The sequence below is a fragment of the Hyperolius riggenbachi genome, chromosome 7 (assembly GCF_040937935.1).
Source record: "Hyperolius riggenbachi isolate aHypRig1 chromosome 7, aHypRig1.pri, whole genome shotgun sequence".
NCBI lineage: Eukaryota > Metazoa > Chordata > Amphibia > Anura > Hyperoliidae > Hyperolius > Hyperolius riggenbachi.
Genome location: NC_090652.1, coordinates 897,957 through 919,627, shown reverse-complemented (window position 1 = coordinate 919,627; position 21,671 = coordinate 897,957). Strand labels below are relative to the sequence as shown.

Sequence of the window (21,671 nt, the reverse complement as noted above, 5' to 3'; positions counted from 1 at the left end):
TGCACTCCCCGCCGCTGCCGCCGCTGTCCACGCTCCCGCTTGCACTCCGCGCTCCCGCTCGCACTCCCGCGATCGTGCACGCCGCTGCCCGCTCGCCCGGAGATCAATGAACGGGAAAATCCATTCCCGTTCGTTGATCTCTGCCCCCGCAAGGATCAGCATGCTTCTACGAGAAGCAGCCGATCATTGTGAAAAAACTCAGTTTCCCAGCCTCCCTTCCTGCAAGCGTCCTTCCGACGCTTGCAGGACGCCTGAAAAAAAAAATGTGGCCATCTTGTGGCCAAAAAGTAATACTACACCCAAACACATTTTTCACATACAAATACATTATTATCACTATTAAATTTAACTCATTAACTCCCACACTCCCCAATTGTTACCAATAATTTTTTTTGTAATATTAAAATAAAAAAAAAATTACAATAAAAAAAAAAACTTAAATAGTTACCTTAGGGACTGAAATCTTTAAATATTTATATCAAGAGGGTATAACACTGTTACTTTATAGATTATGGGCTTGTAATTAAGGAGGGACACAAAACTGAAAAAAAATGCACCTTTATTTTTAAATAAAATATTGTCGCCAAACATTGTGATAGGGACATAATTTAAACGGTGTAATAACTGGGACAAATGGGCATATAAGTTACATGGATTTTAATTATAGTAGCATGCATTATTTAAAAACTATAATGGCGGAAAACTGAAAAATGTTTTTTTTTTCCAAATGTTTTCCTATTTTCCCTTTAAAACACATTTAGAGTAAAATAATTATTGGCATAGTGTCCCACCTAAAGAAAGCCTAATTGGTGGTGAAAAAAACAAGATATAGTTCATTTTATTGTGATAAGTAATGATAAAGTTATAGGCGAATGAATGTAAGGAGCGCTGAAAGGAGAAAATTGCTCGGATGCTGAAGGGGTAAAACCCCTCAGTTGTGAAGTGGTTAATGACCGACTGTAGCAGGTTTGAGGCATCTGCCATTAACAGTGTAAGAATGGCAACAGTTCCAATATTCCTCTTGAAAATCAATAGGTGAAATTTGATTGGCTGTTGTAGGCTCCACCCACTTTTCTGAACATGAATCCCAGTCACTCAGTGACCAACTGTGCAAAGTCTGAGAGCCCTGCCAATAACAGTGTAAGAATGGCAGTAGTTTATATTTTCCCATGTAACTTAGTCACTTAGTCAATGACCAAGTTTATGAGCTTTGGGGTCCTTGGCATCAATAAATAGCAATTTCCCATTGAAATTAAACAAATCTGATTGGCTGTTTTTGGCCCACTCCCTTTTAAGAGAATTTAAAACCCCAGTCTCCCAGTGACTGACTGTACCAGATTTGAGACCTTTGCCATTAAGAATGTATGAATGGCAGCAATGTAAATATTCCCCTTGAAAATCAAAAGGTGAGTTTTGATTGGCTGCTGTAGGCTCCACCCACTTTCCTGAGTATTAATCCCAGTCATCCAGTGAACCACCTGTGTCAAGTTTGAGAACCCTGCCAATAACAGAATGGCTGAAATCAATCTAACAAATTTGATTGGCTGTTTGTGGCTCCGCCCCCTTTAGTGAATTTGGACCCCAGTCACCCAATGACTGTTTTAGATTTGAGGCCTCTGCCATTAACAGTGTAAGAATGGTAGCAATGTAAATATTCTCCTTGAAAATCAATAGATGAATTTTGATTGGCTGCTGTAGGCTCCACCCACATTTCTGTATATCAATCCGTCACTCAGTGACCAACTGTGTCAAGTTTGAGAACCCTACCATTAACAGTGTAAGAATGGCTGCAGTTTATATTTTCCTATGTACAAAGTTAGTTGTTTTTGGCTCCGCCCACTATTTCTAACCTTGACATACAGTCACTCAATGACCAAATTTATGAGCTTTGGGGTCCTTGGTATTAATAATTTGTATATTCCCATTGAAATTAAACAAATCTGATTGGCTGTTTGTGGCTCCACCCCCTTTCTGAATTTGAACCCCAGTCACCCAGTGACTAACAGTACCAGGTTTGAGGCACCTGCTATTAACAGTGTAAGAATGGAAAATCAACAGGTGAATTTTGTTTGGCTGTTGTAGGCTCCATTCATTTTCCTGAATATTAATTCCAGTCACCCAGTGACCAACTGTGCAAAGTTTAACAACCCTGCCATTAACAGTGTAAGAATGGCTGATGTTTATATTTTCCCAGTTAAATTTGTTTTTGGCTCCGCCCACTTTTTGTAACCTTGACACACAGTCACTCAATGACCAAGTTTGTGAGTTTTCAGGTTCCTGGCATCAAAAATGTGTGAATGGAAGCAGTTTATCCACCAAGGAAATCTGATTGGCTGTTTGTGGCCCCGCCCCTTTAGTGAATTTGGACCCCAGTCACCCAATGACCAACTGTAGCAAGTTTGAAGCCTCTGCCATTAACAGTGTAAGAATGGCAACAGTTCAAATATTCCCCTTAAAAATCAATAGGTGAATTTTAATTGGCTGTTGTAGGCTCCACCCACTTTCCTGAATCTTAATCTCATTCGCCCAGTGACCAAGTGTGCCAAGTTTGAGAACCCTGCGATTAACAGTGTAAGAATAGCTGCAGTTTACATTTTCCCATTAAAAATTAATGGCTGAAATTTGATTGGCTGTTTTATGCTCCGCCCAATTTTCCAGGATTTGTAACCTCGGTCACCAAGTGACCAACTGTGCCAAGTGTGGGGACTCTGGCTTGATTACTGTGAGAATGGCAGCCTTTTACATATTCTCCATTGACATGAATGGGTGAAGTCTGATGTGCTGTTTGTAGCTCCGCCCAGGTGTGCAGGGGGGACGCGAGACCCCCAGTACGTAAAGAATCGAGCGGAAGATAAGGAGCGCCCACGGGGACGAGCGGGGATCGATCCAGGCGCCGGCGGGGATGTGCCGGGATTGAGCCAGCGGCTCAATCCGGCGCATAATCTATTCTGTGTATGCCCAAGATAAGACCACTGTTATCTGCAGTTACCCCCCTGGATAATATGGCCAAATTACTCACTTGTCTTTTATCCACAAAGCCTGTGATATCCCATAATCCTTTGCAGCTGTGGTTGGCTCTTTATGGCTGGCATGGGTTGCAGTACATGATGGTCTGTCTCAGAGACTGATGGATGGGCGGAGTCTACCATTTGATTGGGTAATTGACAGAGTTGGACGAAGTCTAGATTTTGAGGGGTGACCTAAGCGGGTGGCCATGATGTTTCAGCAGATCGGTGTGTCTGGGCGTGAGGTAAAGCTGCATTACTGTATAGCTGATTGCTGTGTTTGTTGTCGTGCACCCCTGCAGGGTTCTTTGGGGGGAGGAGGGGTGACTGCTCCTGAGGTGTTAGATTCCCCAGGTCCTGGCACAGGAGCCATTTGATGTAACTGCGAGTGCTGTGCAGGTGCTTAAAGCTGGCTAATCCTACCTAATAATTTGCAAGTGTCCCTGTGTCCTCTCTGTGTGTCAGGGCTTTTGTGCTGCTGCGCATGTTAAGCACTGACAGCCATTGGGACAGGACGCAGGGCGGGCCAGCCAAGCGGGCGGGTGCACACGACGGACAGGTGCACGGTGGTGGCAGACCTAGTGACCGTTTTCAAACAGGCTTAGGTCACTAGTGTTACTAATGAAAATATGTGAGCTCACGCCTACTGTAGGCTGAAAGTCAAGCTGTTGTACCTGTACCAATGGGATAACTGCAATCATCTGAGCTGCAATGCATTATGGGTGACATCAGTAGGCTTGGCCTATTGCAGTGAATTATAGGTGATCAGTAGGCTCGGTCTATTGCAATGCATTATGGATGACATCAGTAGGCTCGGTCTACAGCAATGCATTATGGGTGACATCAGTAAGTTTGGTCTTTTGCAATGCATTATGGGTGATCAGTAGGCTTGGTCTATTGCAATGCATAATGATGCCCATATATTTAGCGACTTGGGGGGGGGATGGAGTGCGTTTCAGCAGATCGGTGTGTCTGGGCGTGAGGTAAAGCTGCATTACTGTATAGCTGATTGCTGTGTTTGTTGTCGTGCACCCCTGCAGGGTTCTTTGCTTACACCTGTGGCTGTCTCGTGGTGGTGGAGGATCTGCATTCAGGATCGCAGCGCCATTGGTTGGGACATGCGGAGGAGATCTCTACCCTGGCGCTTACCCATGATGCTCGGGTGAGTACACAGTGTTCTCAGAAATTGAGTAATCCGCTAGAAAAGGTTTGATGAGAAGGAACACTTGGAGAAACACCTCTGTCTACCCTGTGACCATGAGAAGGACCACTGACCACCTGGAGAAACTCCTCTATCTACCCTGTGACCGTGACCATGAGAAGGACCACTGACCACCTGGAGAAACTCCTATCTACCCTGCGACCATGAGAAGGACCACTTGGAGAAACTCCTATCTACCCTGCGACCATGAGAAGGACCATTGACCACCTGGAGAAACTCCTCTATCTACCCTGTGACCGTGACCATGAGAAGGACCACTGACCACCTGGAGAAACTCCTATCTACCCTGCGACCATGAGAAGGACCACTTGGAGAAACTCCTATCTACCCTGCGACCATGAGAAGGACCACTGACCACCTGGAGAAACTCCTATCTACCCTGTGACCATGACCATAAGAAGGACCACTGACCACCTGGAGAAACTCTTATCTACCCTGCGACCATGAGAAGGACCACTTGGAGAAACTCCTCTGTCTACCCTGTGACCATGAGAAGGACCACTGACCACTTGGAGAAACTCCTATCTACCCTGTGACCATGACCATAAGAAGGACCACTGACCACCTGGAGAAACTCCTATCTACCCTGCGACCATGAGAAGGACCACTTGGAGAAACTCCTCTGTCTACCCTGTGACCATGAGAAGGGCCACTGACCACCTGGAGAAACTCCTATCTACCCTGTGACCGTGACTATGAGAAGGACCACTGACCACCTGGAGAAACTCCTATCTACCCTGCGACCATGAGAAGGACCACTTGGAGAAACTCCTCTGTCTACGCTGTGACCATGAGAAGGACCACTTGGAGAAACTCCTCTGTCTACGCTGTGACAATGAGAAGGACCACTGACCACCTGGAGAAACTCCTATCTACCCTGCGACCATGAGAAGGACCACTTGGAGAAACTCCTCTGTCTACGCTGTGACCATGAGAAGGACCACTTGGAGAAACTCCTCTGTCTACCCTGTGACCATGAGAAGGACCATTGATCACTTGGAGAAACTCCTCTGTCTACGCTGTGACCATGAGAAGGACCTCTGACCACTTGGAGAAACTCCTATCTACCCTGTGACCATGAGAAGGACCACTTGGAGAAACTCCTCTGTCTACGCTGTGACCATGAGAAGGACCACTTGGAGAAACTCCTCTGTCTACGCTGTGACCATGAGAAGGACCACTTGGAGAAACTCCTCTGTCTATGCTGTGACCATGAGAAGGACCATTGATCACTTGGAGAAACTTCTCTATCTTATTGAATGTTATTTCACAGTTTTATCCCACTTTAACCCTTGCCGCTGTGTAGTGTGTAATGGTGTGTCTGTGTCCACAGATCCTGGCCTCCTCCTCCTCCGCAGACGGCACCTCCATGTGTCACATCAGAGTCTGGAACACGCAGGACGGCTCCTGTAATAAAATCCTGCAGTTCCATGGCAGTGAAGTCCAGGCCATGAGCTTCTCCCGGGACGACCGGCTGCTGATCACCGCTGGTGAGTATGGCTCTCTTGATGTGCCGAGTCGTGGTGATCCGTCATCTGAGCACTGCATGTTACTCCTGCCCCATCCCAGGCTATAGATTCTGCTCCCGGCACTGATAGACGGCTTTGCCCCGCCCCCCGGCACTGATAGACGGCTGTGCCCCGCCCCCGGCACTGATAGACGGCTGTGCCCCGCCCCCGTCCTCTTCAGTCCAGCCATGGTTGGTTGTCCTCCAGGATCATTATGTGGATAGAGAATCTATGTGGATCTCGGGTAGGTCCAGAAGAAAGACTAGATTCTGAAGGTCTGAGGGACATGACTGAGGGTATGGAGGAAGTCCTCCAGGACTTCCAGGCCTGATAGGGGACACTAGTGGTAACGGAAAACAGTCAGTTGGTTATATTGGTCCTGCTGGTGGGCAGGAATAGAGAGAGGACACTAGGGGTAAAGGAGGACAGTCCGTTGCCTCCGGCTGATGGGCAGAAATTGAGAGGAGATAGCATGGAACATCTCTACATATATGACTCCGTTATGGCAGCTGTTGTCCTACCACAGATTGAACGTTGTGGCTTCTCTCTTGTCCATCAGGTGACTTCCGAGACGGTAGGCTGGCTTTGTGGAGCACCAGGACCTTTGAGCTGTTGTCCAGCAGTCACATGACCCTGCCGGTGCACGCCGTCCTTTTCAATCCAGCGCATGCCAACAGTTTCTCCTGCGTGGGGACAGGTGCTGTTAGCTTCTGGCGCATAGAGGAGCAGGCCACCACCACCCAGATGAAGGTCAGTGACATCTGATTCCAATCTCCTCGATGTAACTCAGCGCTTTGCTGTTAGACATTTACTCCTGACTCTTCCCTTCCAGGTGTTAGATGTTTACTCCTGACTCTTCTCTCCCAGGTGTTAGATGTTTACTGCTGACTCTTCCCTCCCAGGTGTTAGATGTTTACTCCTGACTCTTCCCTCCCAGGTGTTAGGTAGATGTTTACTGCTGACTCTTCCCTCCCAGGTGTTAGATGTTTACTCCTGACTCTTCCCTCCCAGGTGTTAGGTAGATGTTTACTGCTGACTCTTCCCTCCCAGGTGTTAGATGTTTACTCCTGATTCTTCCCTTCCAGGTGTTAGATGTTTACTGCTGACTCTTCCCTCCCAGGTGTTAGATGTTTACTCCTGACTCTTCCCTCCCAGGTGTTAGATGTTTACTCCTGATTCTTCCCTTCCAGGTGTTAGATGTTTACTGCTGACTCTTCCCTCCCAGGTGTTAGATGTTTACTCCTGACTCTTCCCTCCCAGGTGTTAGGTAGATGTTTACTCCTGACTCTTCCCTCCCAGGTGTTAGGTAGATGTTTACTCCTGACTCTTCCCTCCCAGGTGTTAGATGTTTACTCCTGACTCTTCCCTTCCAGGTGTTAGGTAGATGTTTACTCCTGACTCTTCCCTCCCAGGTGTTAGATGTTTACTCCTGACTCTTCCCTCCCAGGTGTTAGGTAGATGTTTACTCCTGACTCTTCCCTCCCAGGTGTTAGATGTTTACTCCTGACTCTTCCCTCCCAGGTGTTAGATGTTTACTCCTGACTCTTCCCTCCCAGGTGTTAGATGTTTACTCCTGACTCTTCCCTTCCAGGTGTTAGGTAGATGTTTACTCCTGACTCTTCCCTCCCAGGTGTTAGATGTTTACTCCTGACTCTTCCCTCCCAGGTGTTAGGTAGATGTTTACTCCTGACTCTTCCCTCCCAGGTGTTAGATGTTTACTCCTGACTCTTCCCTCCCAGGTGTTAGGTAGATGTTTACTCCTGACTCTTCCCTCCCAGGTGTTAGATGTTTACTCCTGACTCTTCCCTTCCAGGTGTTAGGTAGATGTTTACTCCTGACTCTTCCCTCCCAGGTGTTAGATGTTTACTCCTGACTCTTCCCTCCCAGGTGTTAGATGTTTACTCCTGACTCTTCCCTCCCAGGTGTTAGATGTTTACTGCTGACTCTTCCCTCCCAGGTGTTAGATGTTTACTCCTGACTCTTCCCTCCCAGGTGTTAGATGTTTACTCCTGACTCTTCCCTCCCAGGTGTTAGATGTTTACTGCTGACTCTTCCCTCCCAGGTGTTAGGTAGATGTTTACTCCTGACTCTTCCCTCCCAGGTGTTAGATGTTTACTCCTGACTCTTCCCTCCCAGGTGTTAGATGTTTACTCCTGACTCTTCCCTCCCAGGTGTTAGATGTTTACTCCTGACTCTTCCCTCCCAGGTGTTAGATGTTTACTGCTGACTCTTCCCTCCCAGGTGTTAGGTAGATGTTTACTGCTGACTCTTCCCTCCCAGGTGTTAGATGTTTACTCCTGACTCTTCCCTCCCAGGTGTTAGATGTTTACTGCTGACTCTTCCCTCCCAGGTGTTAGGTAGATGTTTACTCCTGACTCTTCCCTCCCAGGTGTTAGGTAGATGTTTACTGCTGACTCTTCCCTCCTAGGTGTTAGATGTTTACTCCTGACTCTTCCCTCCCAGGTGTTAGGTAGATGTTTACTGCTGACTCTTCCCTCCCAGGTGTTAGATGTTTACTGCTGACTCTTCCCTCCCAGGTGTTAGATGTTTACTCCTGACTCTTCCCTCCCAGGTGTTAGGTAGATGTTTACTCCTGACTCTTCCCTCCCAGGTGTTAGATGTTTACTCCTGACTCTTCCCTCCCAGGTGTTAGGTAGATGTTTACTCCTGACTCTTCCCTCCCAGGTGTTAGATGTTTACTCCTGACTCTTCCCTTCCAGGTGTTAGGTAGATGTTTACTCCTGACTCTTCCCTCCCAGGTGTTAGATGTTTACTCCTGACTCTTCCCTCCCAGGTGTTAGATGTTTACTGCTGACTCTTCCCTCCCAGGTGTTAGATGTTTACTGCTGACTCTTCCCTCCCAGGTGTTAGATGTTTACTCCTGACTCTTCCCTCCCAGGTGTTAGATGTTTACTCCTGACTCTTCCCTCCCAGGTGTTAGATGTTTACTGCTGAATCTTCCCTCCCAGGTGTTAGGTAGAGGTTTACTCCTGACTCTTGGTTTACTCCTTACTCTCGTCTCCCAGGTGTTCCGAGCTGCTGTACCAGACGAGGTGGGCACAGCAGAACTCACCTCCCTGGCCTATAACCACACCTCCCTGCTGTATACAGGCTGCAGCACGGGGCAAGTGTGTGTGTGGGACGCCCAGACTCACCGCTGCTTCATGACATGGGAGGCGGATCAGGGGGAGATCGGTGAGTGTCAGCTCCTCGTCCCACACATGCCAGCTGTATGACAGTGTGTGTAATACTCTGCTCTTCCTCAAGGTGTCGTGCTGTGTGGCGGGAACAGGCTGGTGACAGGAAGTAATACCCGCCGTCTGAGGCTGTGGTCTGTGGCCGTGGTGCAGGAGCTGAGAGACAAGGGATCCCAGGCCAGGTATGGATCCAGACGTGGTCAGTGTGCGCTGTGATCTGGTGGGGGGGGGGGGGGGAGGGGGGGTGACTGCTCCTGAGGTGCCGGAGCCTCTGCCATCCTCCACATGTGGTGCTGGAGGTGAGAGAGAAGGGGTCCCAGGCCAGGTATGGACCCACACATGGTCAGTGTGTGGTGTGATCTGGTGGGGGGGGGGGGGAGGGGGGGTGACTGCTCCTGAGGTGCCGGAGCCTCTGCCATCCTCCACATGTGGTGCAGGAGGTGAGAGACAAGGGATCCCAGGCCAGGTATGGATCCACACATGGTCAGTGTGATCTGGTGGAGGGGAGGGGGAGGAGGGGTGACTGCTCCTGAGGTGTTAGATTCCCCAGGTCCTGGCACAGGAGCCATTTGATGTAACTGCGAGTGCTGTGCAGGTGCTTAAAGCTGGCTAATCCTACCTAATAATTTGCAAGTGTCCCTGTGTCCTCTCTGTGTGTCAGGGCTTTTGTGCTGCTGCGCATGTTAAGCACTGACAGCCATTGGGACAGGACGCAGGGCGGGCCAGCCAAGCGGGCGGGTGCACACGACGGACAGGTGCACGGTGGTGGCAGACCTAGTGACCGTTTTCAAACAGGCTTAGGTCACTAGTGTTACTAATGAAAATATGTGAGCTCACGCCTACTGTAGGCTGAAAGTCAAGCTGTTGTACCTGTACCAATGGGATAACTGCAATCATCTGAGCTGCAATGCATTATGGGTGACATCAGTAGGCTTGGCCTATTGCAGTGAATTATAGGTGATCAGTAGGCTCGGTCTATTGCAATGCATTATGGATGACATCAGTAGGCTCGGTCTACAGCAATGCATTATGGGTGACATCAGTAAGTTTGGTCTTTTGCAATGCATTATGGGTGATCAGTAGGCTTGGTCTATTGCAATGCATAATGATGCCCATATATTTAGCGACTTGGGGGGGGGATGGAGTGCGTGTAAGGACGGAGCCAGCGGCACTGGGGGGAGGGGTGCGTGTAAGGACGGAGCCAGCGGCACTGGGGGGGGTGCGTGTAAGGACGGAGCCAGCGGCACTGGGGGGGTGCGTGTAAGGATGGAGCCAGCGGCACTGGGGGAGGGGTGCGTGTAAGGACGGAGCCAGTGGCACTGGGGGAGGGGTGCGTGTAAGGACGGAGCCAGCGGCACTGGGGATGGAGTGCGTGTAAGGACGGAGCCAGCGGCACTGGGGGGGCGCGTGTAAGGACGGAGCCAGCGGCACTGGGGGAGGGGTGCGTGTAAGGACGGAGCCAGCGGCACTGGGGGAGGGGTGCGTGTAAGGATGGAGCCAGTGGCACTGGGGGAGGGGTGCGTGTAAGGACGGAGCCAGCGGCACTGGGGGAGGGGTGCGTGTAAGGACGGAGACAGCGACACTGGGGGAGGGGTGCGTGTAAGGACGGAGCCAGCGGCACTGGGGGAGGGGTGCGTGTAAGGACGGAGCCAGTGGCACTGGGGGAGGGGTGCGTGTAAGGACGGAGACAGCGACACTGGGGGGGCGCGTGTAAGGACGGAGCCAGCGGCACTGGGGGAGGGGTGCGTGTAAGGACGGAGCCAGCGGCACTGGGGGAGGGGTGCGTGTAAGGACGGAGCCAGTGGCACTGGGGGAGGGGCGCGTGTAAGGACGGAGACAGCGACACTGGGGGGGGCGCGTGTAAGGACGGAGCCAGCGGCACTGGGGGAGGGGTGCGTGTAAGGACGGAGCCAGTGGCACTGGGGGAGGGGCGCGTGTAAGGACGGAGCCAGCGGCACTGGGGGAGGGGTGCGTGTAAGGACGGAGCCAGTGGCACTGGGGGGGTGCGTGTAAGGACGGAGCCAGCGGCACTGGGGGGGTGCGTGTAAGGACGGAGCCAGCGGCACTGGGGGAGGGGTGCGTGTAAGGACGGAGCCAGCGGCACTGGGGGAGGGGTGCGTGTAAGGACGGAGCCAGCGGCACTGGGGGGGTGCGTGTAAGGACGGAGCCAGCGGCACTGGGGGAGGGGTGCGTGTAAGGACGGAGCCAGTGGCACTGGGGGAGGGGTGCGTGTAAGGACGGAGCCAGCGGCACTGGGGGAGGGGTGCGTGTAAGGACGGAGCCAGCGGCACTGGGGATGGAGTGCGTGTAAGGACGGAGCCAGTGGCACTGGGGGAGGGGTGCGTGTAAGGACGGAGCCAGCGGCACTGGGGGGGGCACATTGAACATTAGGGGGACAAGCGGCACTGGGGGTGGGGGGGGTGGGGGAGGGGTGCGTGTAAGGATGGAGCCAGCGGCACTGGGGGAGGGGTGCGTGTATGGACGGAGCCAGCGGCACTGGGGGAGGGGTGCGTGTAAGGACGGAGCCAGCGGCACTGGGGGGGCACATTGAACATTAGGGGGACAAGCGGCACTGGGGGGGCGAGGGATGAGGCGTCACAAGGCCGAGTCCGGATGGATTTCAGCATGAAATTGATCAGGAATCTGCCTGCGGTGTACGGGCAGCTGACAGATCTCTCTCTAATCAGAAGGTCTAGATGCCCCTTTGTGGGATGTCACGAAGGGCCCGATCATGCCATTTACGGCTGATCGCTGGCAATCACTGTGTAAGAAAGTATATGGCAGTGATCTCACTGCCGCGATCACCGGCGATTTGTGCAGCAGGTTTTTTTTTTGAGATTTTAGAGCGATTGCAATGTTAAAAAAGGGAATCGCGAACGCTCAAAAATCATGAGACTGCTGTAAGCAATGTGCTGCAGCAAAACTCTAGTGGTAATCAGTATCGTTTTGCGATCCCCGGTGCGTGACTGGGCCCTGAAGCCTGATACACACATCCATGTGTGATTGGCCAATCCGACCACCTCCATGCAGTATGAGAGCTCACCTGCACGATCTATGCAATGTCTATTGGCCCTCCTACTACATGGAAGGGGAACAATCGGCCAATCATAGTTGGATGTGTGTGCCAGGCTGCTAATGACAGGAGAATAAAGCCTTCTGTTCTCTTGCAGCTCCTCGTCTGTCCTGATGGAGCAGGAGATGACACTGGATGGCGCTGTTGTCAGTGCCACGTTTGATGAAGCTCTGGAGATTGGCATTGTGGGTACGACGGCCGGCACATTGTGGTACGTGAACTGGGTGGAGGACAGCAGCATCCGGCTGATCAGCGGTCACAGGAACAAGGTACGGGGGCAGGAGGGGACTCTGTGGGGGGCGGGGTCATGCCTGCTGCTCTGCTCGCCTGTACTGACGGATGGGGGAGGAGACTAGGGGCGGGGTCACACATGCTGCTCGCCTGTACTGACGGGTGGGGGAGGACACTAGGGGCGGGGTCACACATGCTGCTCGCCTGTACTGACGGGTGGGGGAGGAGACTAGGGGCGGGGTCACACATGCTGCTTGCCTGTACTGACGGGTGGGGGAGGAGACTAGGGGCGGGGTCACACATGCTGCTTGCCTGTACTGACTGATGGCTGTGCTTACACAGGTGACGGGCCTGGTGGTGGCTCCAGGGGAGACGCACTGTGCCACGTGCGGGGAGGATGGCAGCGTGAGAGTCTGGTCCCTACACAGCTTCGAGCTCCTCCTCCAGTTCCAAGTACTCAACCAGGTAATACCGGCCCGCGCCAAACCAGGTAATACCGGCCCGCTCCAAACCAGGTAATACCGGCCCGCGCCAAACCGGGTAATATCGGCCCGCGCCAAACCGGGTAATATCGGCCCGCGCCAAACCGGGTAATACCGGCCCGCGCCAAACCGAGTAATACCGGCCCGCGCCAAACCGAGTAATACCGGCCCGCGCCAAACCGAGTAATACCGGCCCGCGCCAAACCGAGTAATACCGGCCCGCGCCAAACCGAGTAATACCGGCCCGCTCCAAACAGGGTAATACCGGCCCGCGCCAAACCAGGTAATACCTGCCTCCCCCCCCCAAAACCGGGTAATACCGTCCTGCGCCAAACCAGAAAATACTGGCCTGCGCAAAACCATGTGATACAGATGCTGGTCAGGTGACAACTTACGAGGACGCTGGAAGCTGCATGAAGGGAAATGGATGCACCTGCAGGATGTATAAGTAGTTTCTTCTGACCGCCGTTGTGCAAAATAGGTTAGAAACGCCCCATTGTGTCCCGCAGGCGTTCCAGTTAGTGGAGACTGAGCTCCAGTTACCCAGGACTCTACTGTATAAGTGAATGAATATTCTGACATTTATCACCGGTGGTTACATATTTAAATAAACAACAAGTGTCAGCGTCAAGGCAGAAGGCGACCGCAGCCGAGAAGGACAATGTCCAAAAGTCCACACAAGCAATGAATATATAAAGTCAGCGCAGGTCTATAATAATACAGCTTTCGTCATTTTCTGGTATACAAGATCTTCAAACAAAAGGGTAAAGAAGCAAGGCTTACCAGATTCCAACAACCCACATTATAAGGTTGTAAACGAGTTTGATAGATGGTCGCAGAACTTTCAAATGGTGTCGTTTCGCCAGCGATGTTGCACAGCACAGATTCCTCCGGAATATAGTAGATATCCTGAGGTCGCAAAGACTCACCAAAGGGGAGTCCAGTAGGATATTGACATGAAAGAGATGTACGGCACATCTAAGTGTAAACCGTTTTTATTACATAACAAGTAAAACAATTTAAAAACAAGGATAAAGGAAAACTCACATACGGGGCCCGTGCACTGGGAACCCCGAAAAAGTAGCGTGCATAAAATGGTCAATAGAAGACCTCAAATAAAATGGTGTCGCCTTCCCGACCGGTTTCGCAATCTTGCGACATCAGTCTCCCCTGATGTCGCAAGATTGCGAAACCGGTCGGGAAGGTGACAGGCGGCACCATTTTATTTGAGGTCTTCTATTGACCATTTTATGCGCGCTACTTATTCGGGGTTCCCAGTGCACGGGCCCCGTATGTGAGTTTTCCTTTATCCTTGTTTTTAAATTGTTTTACTTGTTATGTAATAATGACGGTTTACACTTAGATGTGCCGTACATCTCTTTCATGTCAATATCCTACTGGACTCCCCTTTGGCGAGTCTCTGCGACCTCAGGATATCTACTATATTCCGGAGGAATCTGTGCTGTGCAACATCGCTGGCGAAACGACACCATTTGAAAGTTCTGCGGACCATCTATCAAACTTGTTTACAACCTTATAATGTGGGTTGTTGGAATCTGGTGGTTACATATTTACTGCTGGCAGATGCATCACTGCAGAATGTTGTTTTTTTTCCCTCCCTGCAATGAGCAGTATTGTCAGGTGATCTCCCAGAGTGCTCTGGGGCAGAAGGATGTATGACCTCACAGCCTTGGCCGTGACAATGACTGGGAGGGGTGGGGTCACACACACGTATGTATGGATGTACAGCATGGTGGCGTAGTGGGCAGAACTCTCACCTTGCAAGCGCTGGGTCCCCGGTTCAAACCCCAGCCAGACCAACATCTGCAAGGAGTGGGTTTCCTCCGGGCACTTCGGTTTCCTCCCACATCCCAAAAACATACAGATAAGTTAATTGGCTTCCCCCCCAAAAAAAAATTGTCCCTAGACTACAATACATACACTACACCATACATACATAGACATAGGACTACAGTAGGGACTAGATTGTGAGCCCCTCTGAGGGACACTTAGTGAAGGGCCTATATATACTCTGTACAGTGCTGCGGAAGATGTCGGCGCTATATAAATACTAAATAATAATAATAATAATAATAAATGTATGTATAAATTTGTGATATAATATTTTTTTATATTATAGTGTTTCTTACGCTGTAACCAGGAAAATGTATGTAAATGGTAATAAGCGCTTTGCCTGGACAGCAGCTTTATCGCCCTGAACCTGTAACTGATTCTATTACTGATTGTTCTTGGCAGAGCTGCCTGTGCCTGGACTGGGGTCCGCAGAACGCTTCCGCTCAGAGGATTGTTTCTGGCTACAGCGATGGGACCATCCGACTGTTCAGCGTGTCCAGAATGGAGATGGAGATGAAGATCCACCCTCACCCCTGTGCTGTCACCGCCATCGCCTTCTCCATAGGGGGTAAGGGACCTCTGGCTGATAGCAGGGCCGGATTACTGACCATGTGCCGTCACCGCCATCGCCTTCTCCATAGGGGGTAAGGGACCTCTGGCTGATAGCAGGGCCGTATTACTGACCATGTGCCGTCACCGCCATCGCCTTCTCCATAGGGGGTAAGGGACCTCTGGCTGGTAGCAGGGCCGGATTACTGACCATGTGCCGTCACCGCCATCGCCTTCTCCATAGGGGGTAAGGGACCTCTGGCTGGTAGCATGCCGTATTACTGACCATGTGCCGCCATCGCCTTCTCCATAGGGGGTAAGGGACCTCTGGCTGATAGCAGGGCCGGATTACTGACCATGTGCCGTCACCACCATCGCCTTCTCCATAGGGGGTAAGGGACCTCTGCCTGATAGTATGCCGGATTACTGACCATGTGCCGTCACCGCCATCGCCTTCTCCATAGGGGGTAAGGGACCTCTGGCTGATAGCAGGGCCGGATTACTGACCATGTGCCGTCACCGCCATCGCCTTCTCCATAGGGGGTAAGGGACCTCGCGCTGATAGCATGCCGGATTACTGACCATGTGCCGCCACCACCATCGCCTTCTCCATAGAGGGTAAGGGACCTCTGGCTGATAGCATGCCGGATTACTGACCATGTGCCGCCATCGCCTTCTCCATAGGGGGTAAGGGACTTCTGGCTGATAGCAGGGCCGTATTACTGACCATGTGCCGTCACCGCCATCGCCTTCTCCATAGGGGGTAAGGGACCTCTGGCTGGTAGCAGGGCCGGATTACTGACCATGTGCCGTCACCACCATCGCCTTCTCCATAGGGGGTAAGGGAGCTCTGGCTGACAGCAGGGCCGGATTACTGACCATGTGCCGTCACCGCCATCGCCATCTCCATAGGGGGTAAGGGAGCTCTGGCTGGTAGCAGGGCCGGATTACTGACCATGTGCCGTCACCGCCATCGCCTTCTCCATAGGGGGTAAGGGACCTCTGGCTGATAGCAGGGCCGGATTACTGACCATGTGCTGTCACCGCCATCGCCTTCTCCATAGGGGGTAAGGGACCTCTGGCTGGTAGCATGCCGGATTACTGACCATGCGCCGTCACCGCCATCGCCTTCTCCATAGGGGGTAAGGGACCTCTGGCTGATAGCAGGGCCGGATTACTGACCATGTGCCGTCACCGCCATCGCCTTCTCCATAGGGGGTAAGGGACCTCTGGCTGATAGCATGCCGGATTACTGACCATGTGCCGTCACCGCCATCGCCTTCTCCATAGGGGGTAAGGGACTTCTGGCTGATAGCAGGGCCGTATTACTGACCATGTGCCGTCACCGCCATCGCCTTCTCCATATGGGGTAAGGGACCTCTGGCTGATAGCAGGGCCGGATTACTGACCATGTGCCGTCACCGCCATCGCCTTCTCCATAGGGGGTAAGGGACCACTGGCTGATAGCATGCCGTATAACTGACCATGTGCTGTCACCGCCATCGCCTTCTCCATAGGGGGTAAGGGACCACTGGCTGATAGCATGCCGTATAACTGACCATGTGCTGTCACCGCCATCGCCTTCTCCATAGGGGGTAAGGGACCTCGCGCTGATAGCAGGGCCGGATTACTGACCATGTGCCGTCACCGCCATCGCCTTCTCCATAGGGGGTAAGGGACCTCGCACTGATAGCAGGGCCGGATTACTGACCATGTGCCGTCACCGCCATCGCCTTCTCCATAGGGGGTAAGGGACCTCACGCTGATAGCAGGGCCGGATTACTGACCGTGTGCCGTCACCGCCATCGCCTTCTCCATAGGGGGTAAGGGACCTCTGGCTGATAGCAGGGCCGGATTACTGACCATGTACCGTCACCGCCATCGCCTTCTCCATAGGGGGTAAGGGACCTCGCACTGATAGCAGGGCCGGATTACTGACCATGTACCGTCACCGCCATCGCCTTCTCCATAGGGGGTAAGGGACCTCACGCTGATAGCAGGGCCGGATTACTGACCATGTGCTGTCACCGCCATCGCCTTCTCCATAGGGGGTAAGGGACCTCGCACTGATAGCAGGGCCGGATTACTGACCATGTACCGTCACCGCCATCGCCTTCTCCATAGGGGGTAAGGGACCTCGCACTGATAGCAGGGCCGGATTACTGACCATGTACCGTCACCGCCATCGCCTTCTCCATAGGGGGTAAGGGACCTCGCACTGATAGCAGGGCCGGATTACTGACCATGTGCTGTCACCGCCATCGCCTTCTCCATAGGGGGTAAGGGACCTCGCACTGATAGCAGGGCCGGATTACTGACTATGTGCCGTCACCGCCATCGCCTTCTCCATAGGGGGTAAGGGACCTCTGGCTGATAGCAGGGCCGGATTACTGACCATGTGCCGTCACCGCCATCGCCTTCTCCATAGGGGGTAAGGGACCTCTGGCTGATAGCAGGGCCGGATTACTGACCATGTGCCGTCACCGCCATCGCCTTCTCCATAGGGGGTAAGGGACCTCACGCTGATAGCAGGGCCGGATTACTGACCATGTGCCGTCACCGCCATCGCCTTCTCCATAGGGGGTAAGGGACCTCTGGCTGATAGCAGGGCCGGATTACTGACCATGTGCCGTCACCGCCATCGCCTTCTCCATAGGGGGTAAGGGACCTCAGGCTGATAGCAGGGCCGGATTACTGACCATGTGCCGTCACCGCCATCGCCTTCTCCATAGGGGGTAAGGGACCTCTGGCTGGTAGCAGGGCCGGATTACTGACCATGTGCCGTCACCACCATCGCCTTCTCCATAGGGGGTAAGGGACCTCACGCTGATAGCAGGGCCGGATTACTGACCATGTGCCGTCACCGCCATCGCCTTCTCCATAGGGGGTAAGGGACCTCTGGCTGATAGCAGGGCCGGATTACTGACCATGTGCCGTCACCGCCATCGCCTTCTCCATAGGGGGTAAGGGAGCTCTGGCTGGTAGCAGGGCCGGATTACTGACCATGTGCCGTCACCACCATCGCCTTCTCCATAGGGGGTAAGGGACCTCTGGCTGGTAGCAGGGCCGGATTACTGACCATGTGCCGTCACCACCATCGCCTTCTCCATAGGGGGTAAGGGACCTCACGCTGATAGCAGGGCCGGATTACTGACCATGTGCCGTCACCACCATCGCCTTCTCCATAGGGGGTAAGGGACCTCGCGCTGATAGCAGGGCCGGATTACTGACCATGTGCCGTCACCGCCATCGCCTTCTCCATAGGGGGTAAGGGAGCTCTGGCTGGTAGCAGGGCCGGATTACTGACCATGTGCCGTCACCGCCATCGCCTTCTCCATAGGGGGTAAGGGACCTCTGGCTGATAGCAGGGCCGGATTACTGACCATGTGCCGTCACCGCCATCGCCTTCTCCATAGGGGGTAAGGGACCTCTGCCTGATAGTATGCCGGATTACTGACCATGTGCCGTCACCGCCATCGCCTTCTCCATAGGGGGTAAGGGACCACTGGCTGATAGCATGCCGTATAACTGACCATGTGCTGTCACCGCCATCGCCTTCTCCATAGGGGGTAAGGGACCTCTGGCTGATAGCAGGGCCGGATTACTGACCATGTGCCGTCACCGCTGTCGCCTTATCCATAGGGGGTAAGGGACCTCTGGCTGATAGCAGGGCCGGATTACTGACCATGTGCCGTCACCGCTGTCGCCTTATCCATAGGGGGTAAGGGACCTCTGGCTGATAGCAGGGCCGGATTACTGACCATGTGCCGTCACCACCATCGCCTTCTCCATAGGGGGTAAGGGACCTCTGGCTGGTAGCAGGGCCGGATTACTGACCATGTGCCGTCACCGCCATCGCCTTCTCCATAGGGGGTAAGGGACCTCTGGCTGATAGCAGGGCCGGATTACTGACCATGTGCCGTCACCGCTGTCGCCTTATCCATAGGGGGTAAGGGCGTGAGACTGGCTCTGTGCGGCCTGAGTCTGGCTCTGCGTGGCCTGAGTCTGGCTCTGTGTGGTCTGAGACTGGCTCTGTGCGGCCTGAGTCTGGCTCTGCGTGGCGTGAGTCTGGCTCTGTGTGGTGAGAGTCTGGCTCTGTGTGGTCTGAGTCTGGCTCTGTGTGGTCTGAGTCTGGCTCTGCGTGGCCTGAGTCTGGCTCTGTGTGGTCTGAGACTGGCTCTGTGCGGCCTGAGTCTGGCTCTGCGTGGCCTGAGTCTGGCTCTGTGTGGTCTGAGACTGGCTCTGTGCGGCGTGAGTCTGGCTCTGTGTGGTCTGAGACTGGCTCTGTGCGGCCTGAGTCTGGCTCTGTGTGGTCTGAGTCTGGCTCTGTGTGGCCTGAGTCTGGCTCTGTGTGGCCTGAGTCTGGCTCTGTGTGGCCTGAGTCTGGCTCTGCGTGGCCTGAGTCTGGCTCTGCGTGGTCTGAGTCTGGCTCTGTGTGGTCTGAGTCTGGCTCTGTGTGGTCTGAGTTTGGCTCTGTGTGGTCTGAGTCTGGCTCTGTGTGGTCTGAGTCTGGCTCTGTGTGGCCTGAGTCTGGCTCTGTGTGGTCTGAGTCTGGCTCTGTGTGGTCTGAGACTGGCTCTGTGCGGCCTGAGTCTGGCTCTGCGTGGCGTGAGTCTGGCTCTGTGCGGCCTGAGTCTGGCTCTGCGTGGCCTGGGTCTGAGTCTGGCTCTGCGTGGCGAGAGTCTGGCTCTGCGTGGCCCGAGTCTGGTCTGGTCTGGCTCTGTGTGACCTGTGTCTGGTCTGTGTCTGGCTCTGCGTGGCCTGAGTGTGGCTCTGCGTGGCCTGAGTGTGGCTCTGCGTGGCGTGAGTCTGGCTCTGCGTGGCGTGAGTCTGGCTCTGCGTGGCCTGAGTGTGGCTCTGCGTGGCGAGAGTGTGGCTCTGCGTGGCGAGAGTGTGGCTCTGCGTGGCGTGAGTCTGGCTCTGCGTGGCGTGAGTCTGGCTCTGCGTGGCGTGAGTCTGGCTCTGCGTGGCGTGAGTCTGGCTCTGCGTGGCGAGAGTGTGGCTCTGCGTGGTCTGAGTCTGGCTCTGCGTGGCGTGAGTCTGGCTCTGCGTGGCGTGAGTCTGGCTCTGCGTGGCGTGAGTCTGGCTCTGCGTGGCGTGAGTCTGGCTCTGCGTGGCGTGAGTCTGGCTCTGCGTGGCGTGAGTCTGGCTCTGCGTGGCCTGGGTCTGAGTCTGGCTCTGCGTGGCGAGAGTCTGGTTTTGTGTGGTCTGAGTCTGGCTCTGCGTGGCGAGAGTGTGGCTCTGCGTGGCGAGAGTGTGGCTCTGTGTGGCGTGAGTCTGGCTCTGCGTGGCGTGAGTCTGGCTCTGCGTGGCGTGAGTCTGGCTCTGCGTGGCGTGAGTCTGGCTCTGCGTGGCGAGAGTCTGGCTCTGCGTGGTCTGAGTGTGGCTCTGCGTGGTCTGAGTCTGGCTCTGCGTGGCGTGAGTCTGGCTCTGCGTGGCGTGAGTCTGGCTCTGCGTGGCGTGAGTCTGGCTCTGCGTGGCGTGAGTCTGGCTCTGCGTGGCCTGGGTCTGAGTCTGGCTCTGCGTGGCGAGAGTCTGGTTTTGTGTGGTCTGAGTCTGGCTCTGCGTGGCGAGAGTGTGGCTCTGCGTGGTCTGAGTGTGGCTCTGCGTGGCGAGAGTCTGGCTCTGCGTGGCGTGAGTCTGGCTCTGCGTGGCGAGAGTCTGGCTCTGCGTGGCCTGAGTGTGGCTCTGCGTGGCGTGAGTCTGGCTCTGCGTGGCGAGAGTGTGGCTCTGCGTGGCTCTGCGTGGCGAGAGTCTGGCTCTGCGTGGCGTGAGTCTGGCTCTGCGTGGCGTGAGTCTGGCTCTGCGTGGCGTGAGTCTGGCTCTGCGTGGCGTGAGTGTGGCTCTGCGTGGCGTGAGTGTGGCTCTGCGTGGCGTGAGTCTGGCTCTGCGTGGCGTGAGTCTGGCTCTGCGTGGCGTGAGTCTGGCTCTGCGTGGCGAGAGTGTGGCTCTGCGTGGTCTGAGTCTGGCTCTGCGTGGCGTGAGTGTGGCTCTGCGTGGCGTGAGTCTGGCTCTGCGTGGCGTGAGTCTGGCTCTGTGTGGCGTGAGTCTGGCTCTGCGTGGCGAGAGTGTGGCTCTGCGTGGCGTGAGTCTGGCTCTGCGTGGCGTGAGTGTGGCTCTGCGTGGCGTGAGTCTGGCTCTGCGTGGCGAGAGTGTGGCTCTGCGTGGCTCTGCGTGGCGAGAGTGTGGCTCTGCGTGGCGTGAGTCTGGCTCTGCGTGGCGTGAGTCTGGCTCTGCGTGGCGTGAGTGTGGCTCTGCGTGGCGTGAGTGTGGCTCTGCGTGGCGTGAGTCTGGCTCTGCGTGGCGTGAGTCTGGCTCTGCGTGGCGAGAGTGTGGCTCTGCGTGGTCTGAGTCTGGCTCTGCGTGGCGTGAGTGTGGCTCTGCGTGGCGTGAGTCTGGCTCTGCGTGGCGTGAGTCTGGCTCTGTGTGGTCTGAGTCTGGCTCTGCGTGGCCTGAGTCTGGCTCTGCGTGGCCTGAGTCTGGCTCTGCGTGGCCTGAGTCTGGCTCTGCGTGGCGAGAGTGTGGCTCTGCGTGGCGTGAGTCTGGCTCT

General features: G+C 54.2%; 1 protein-coding gene across 1 annotated transcript in view; it reads left to right on the top strand.

Moving 5' to 3' along the window:
• The window catches only part of WDR90 (WD repeat domain 90), a 109,408-nt gene that overhangs the window by 58,557 nt on the left and 29,180 nt on the right, over positions 1–21,671 (top strand). Inside the window, exons 13-20 of the mRNA XM_068246363.1 lie at positions 4,046–4,167; positions 5,561–5,717; positions 6,295–6,485; positions 8,762–8,930; positions 9,003–9,114; positions 12,103–12,274; positions 12,579–12,701; positions 14,975–15,140. Of these exons, the coding sequence (XP_068102464.1) occupies positions 4,046–4,167; positions 5,561–5,717; positions 6,295–6,485; positions 8,762–8,930; positions 9,003–9,114; positions 12,103–12,274; positions 12,579–12,701; positions 14,975–15,140 (1,212 nt within the window). The remainder of the gene's footprint in view (positions 1–4,045; positions 4,168–5,560; positions 5,718–6,294; positions 6,486–8,761; positions 8,931–9,002; positions 9,115–12,102; positions 12,275–12,578; positions 12,702–14,974; positions 15,141–21,671) is intronic.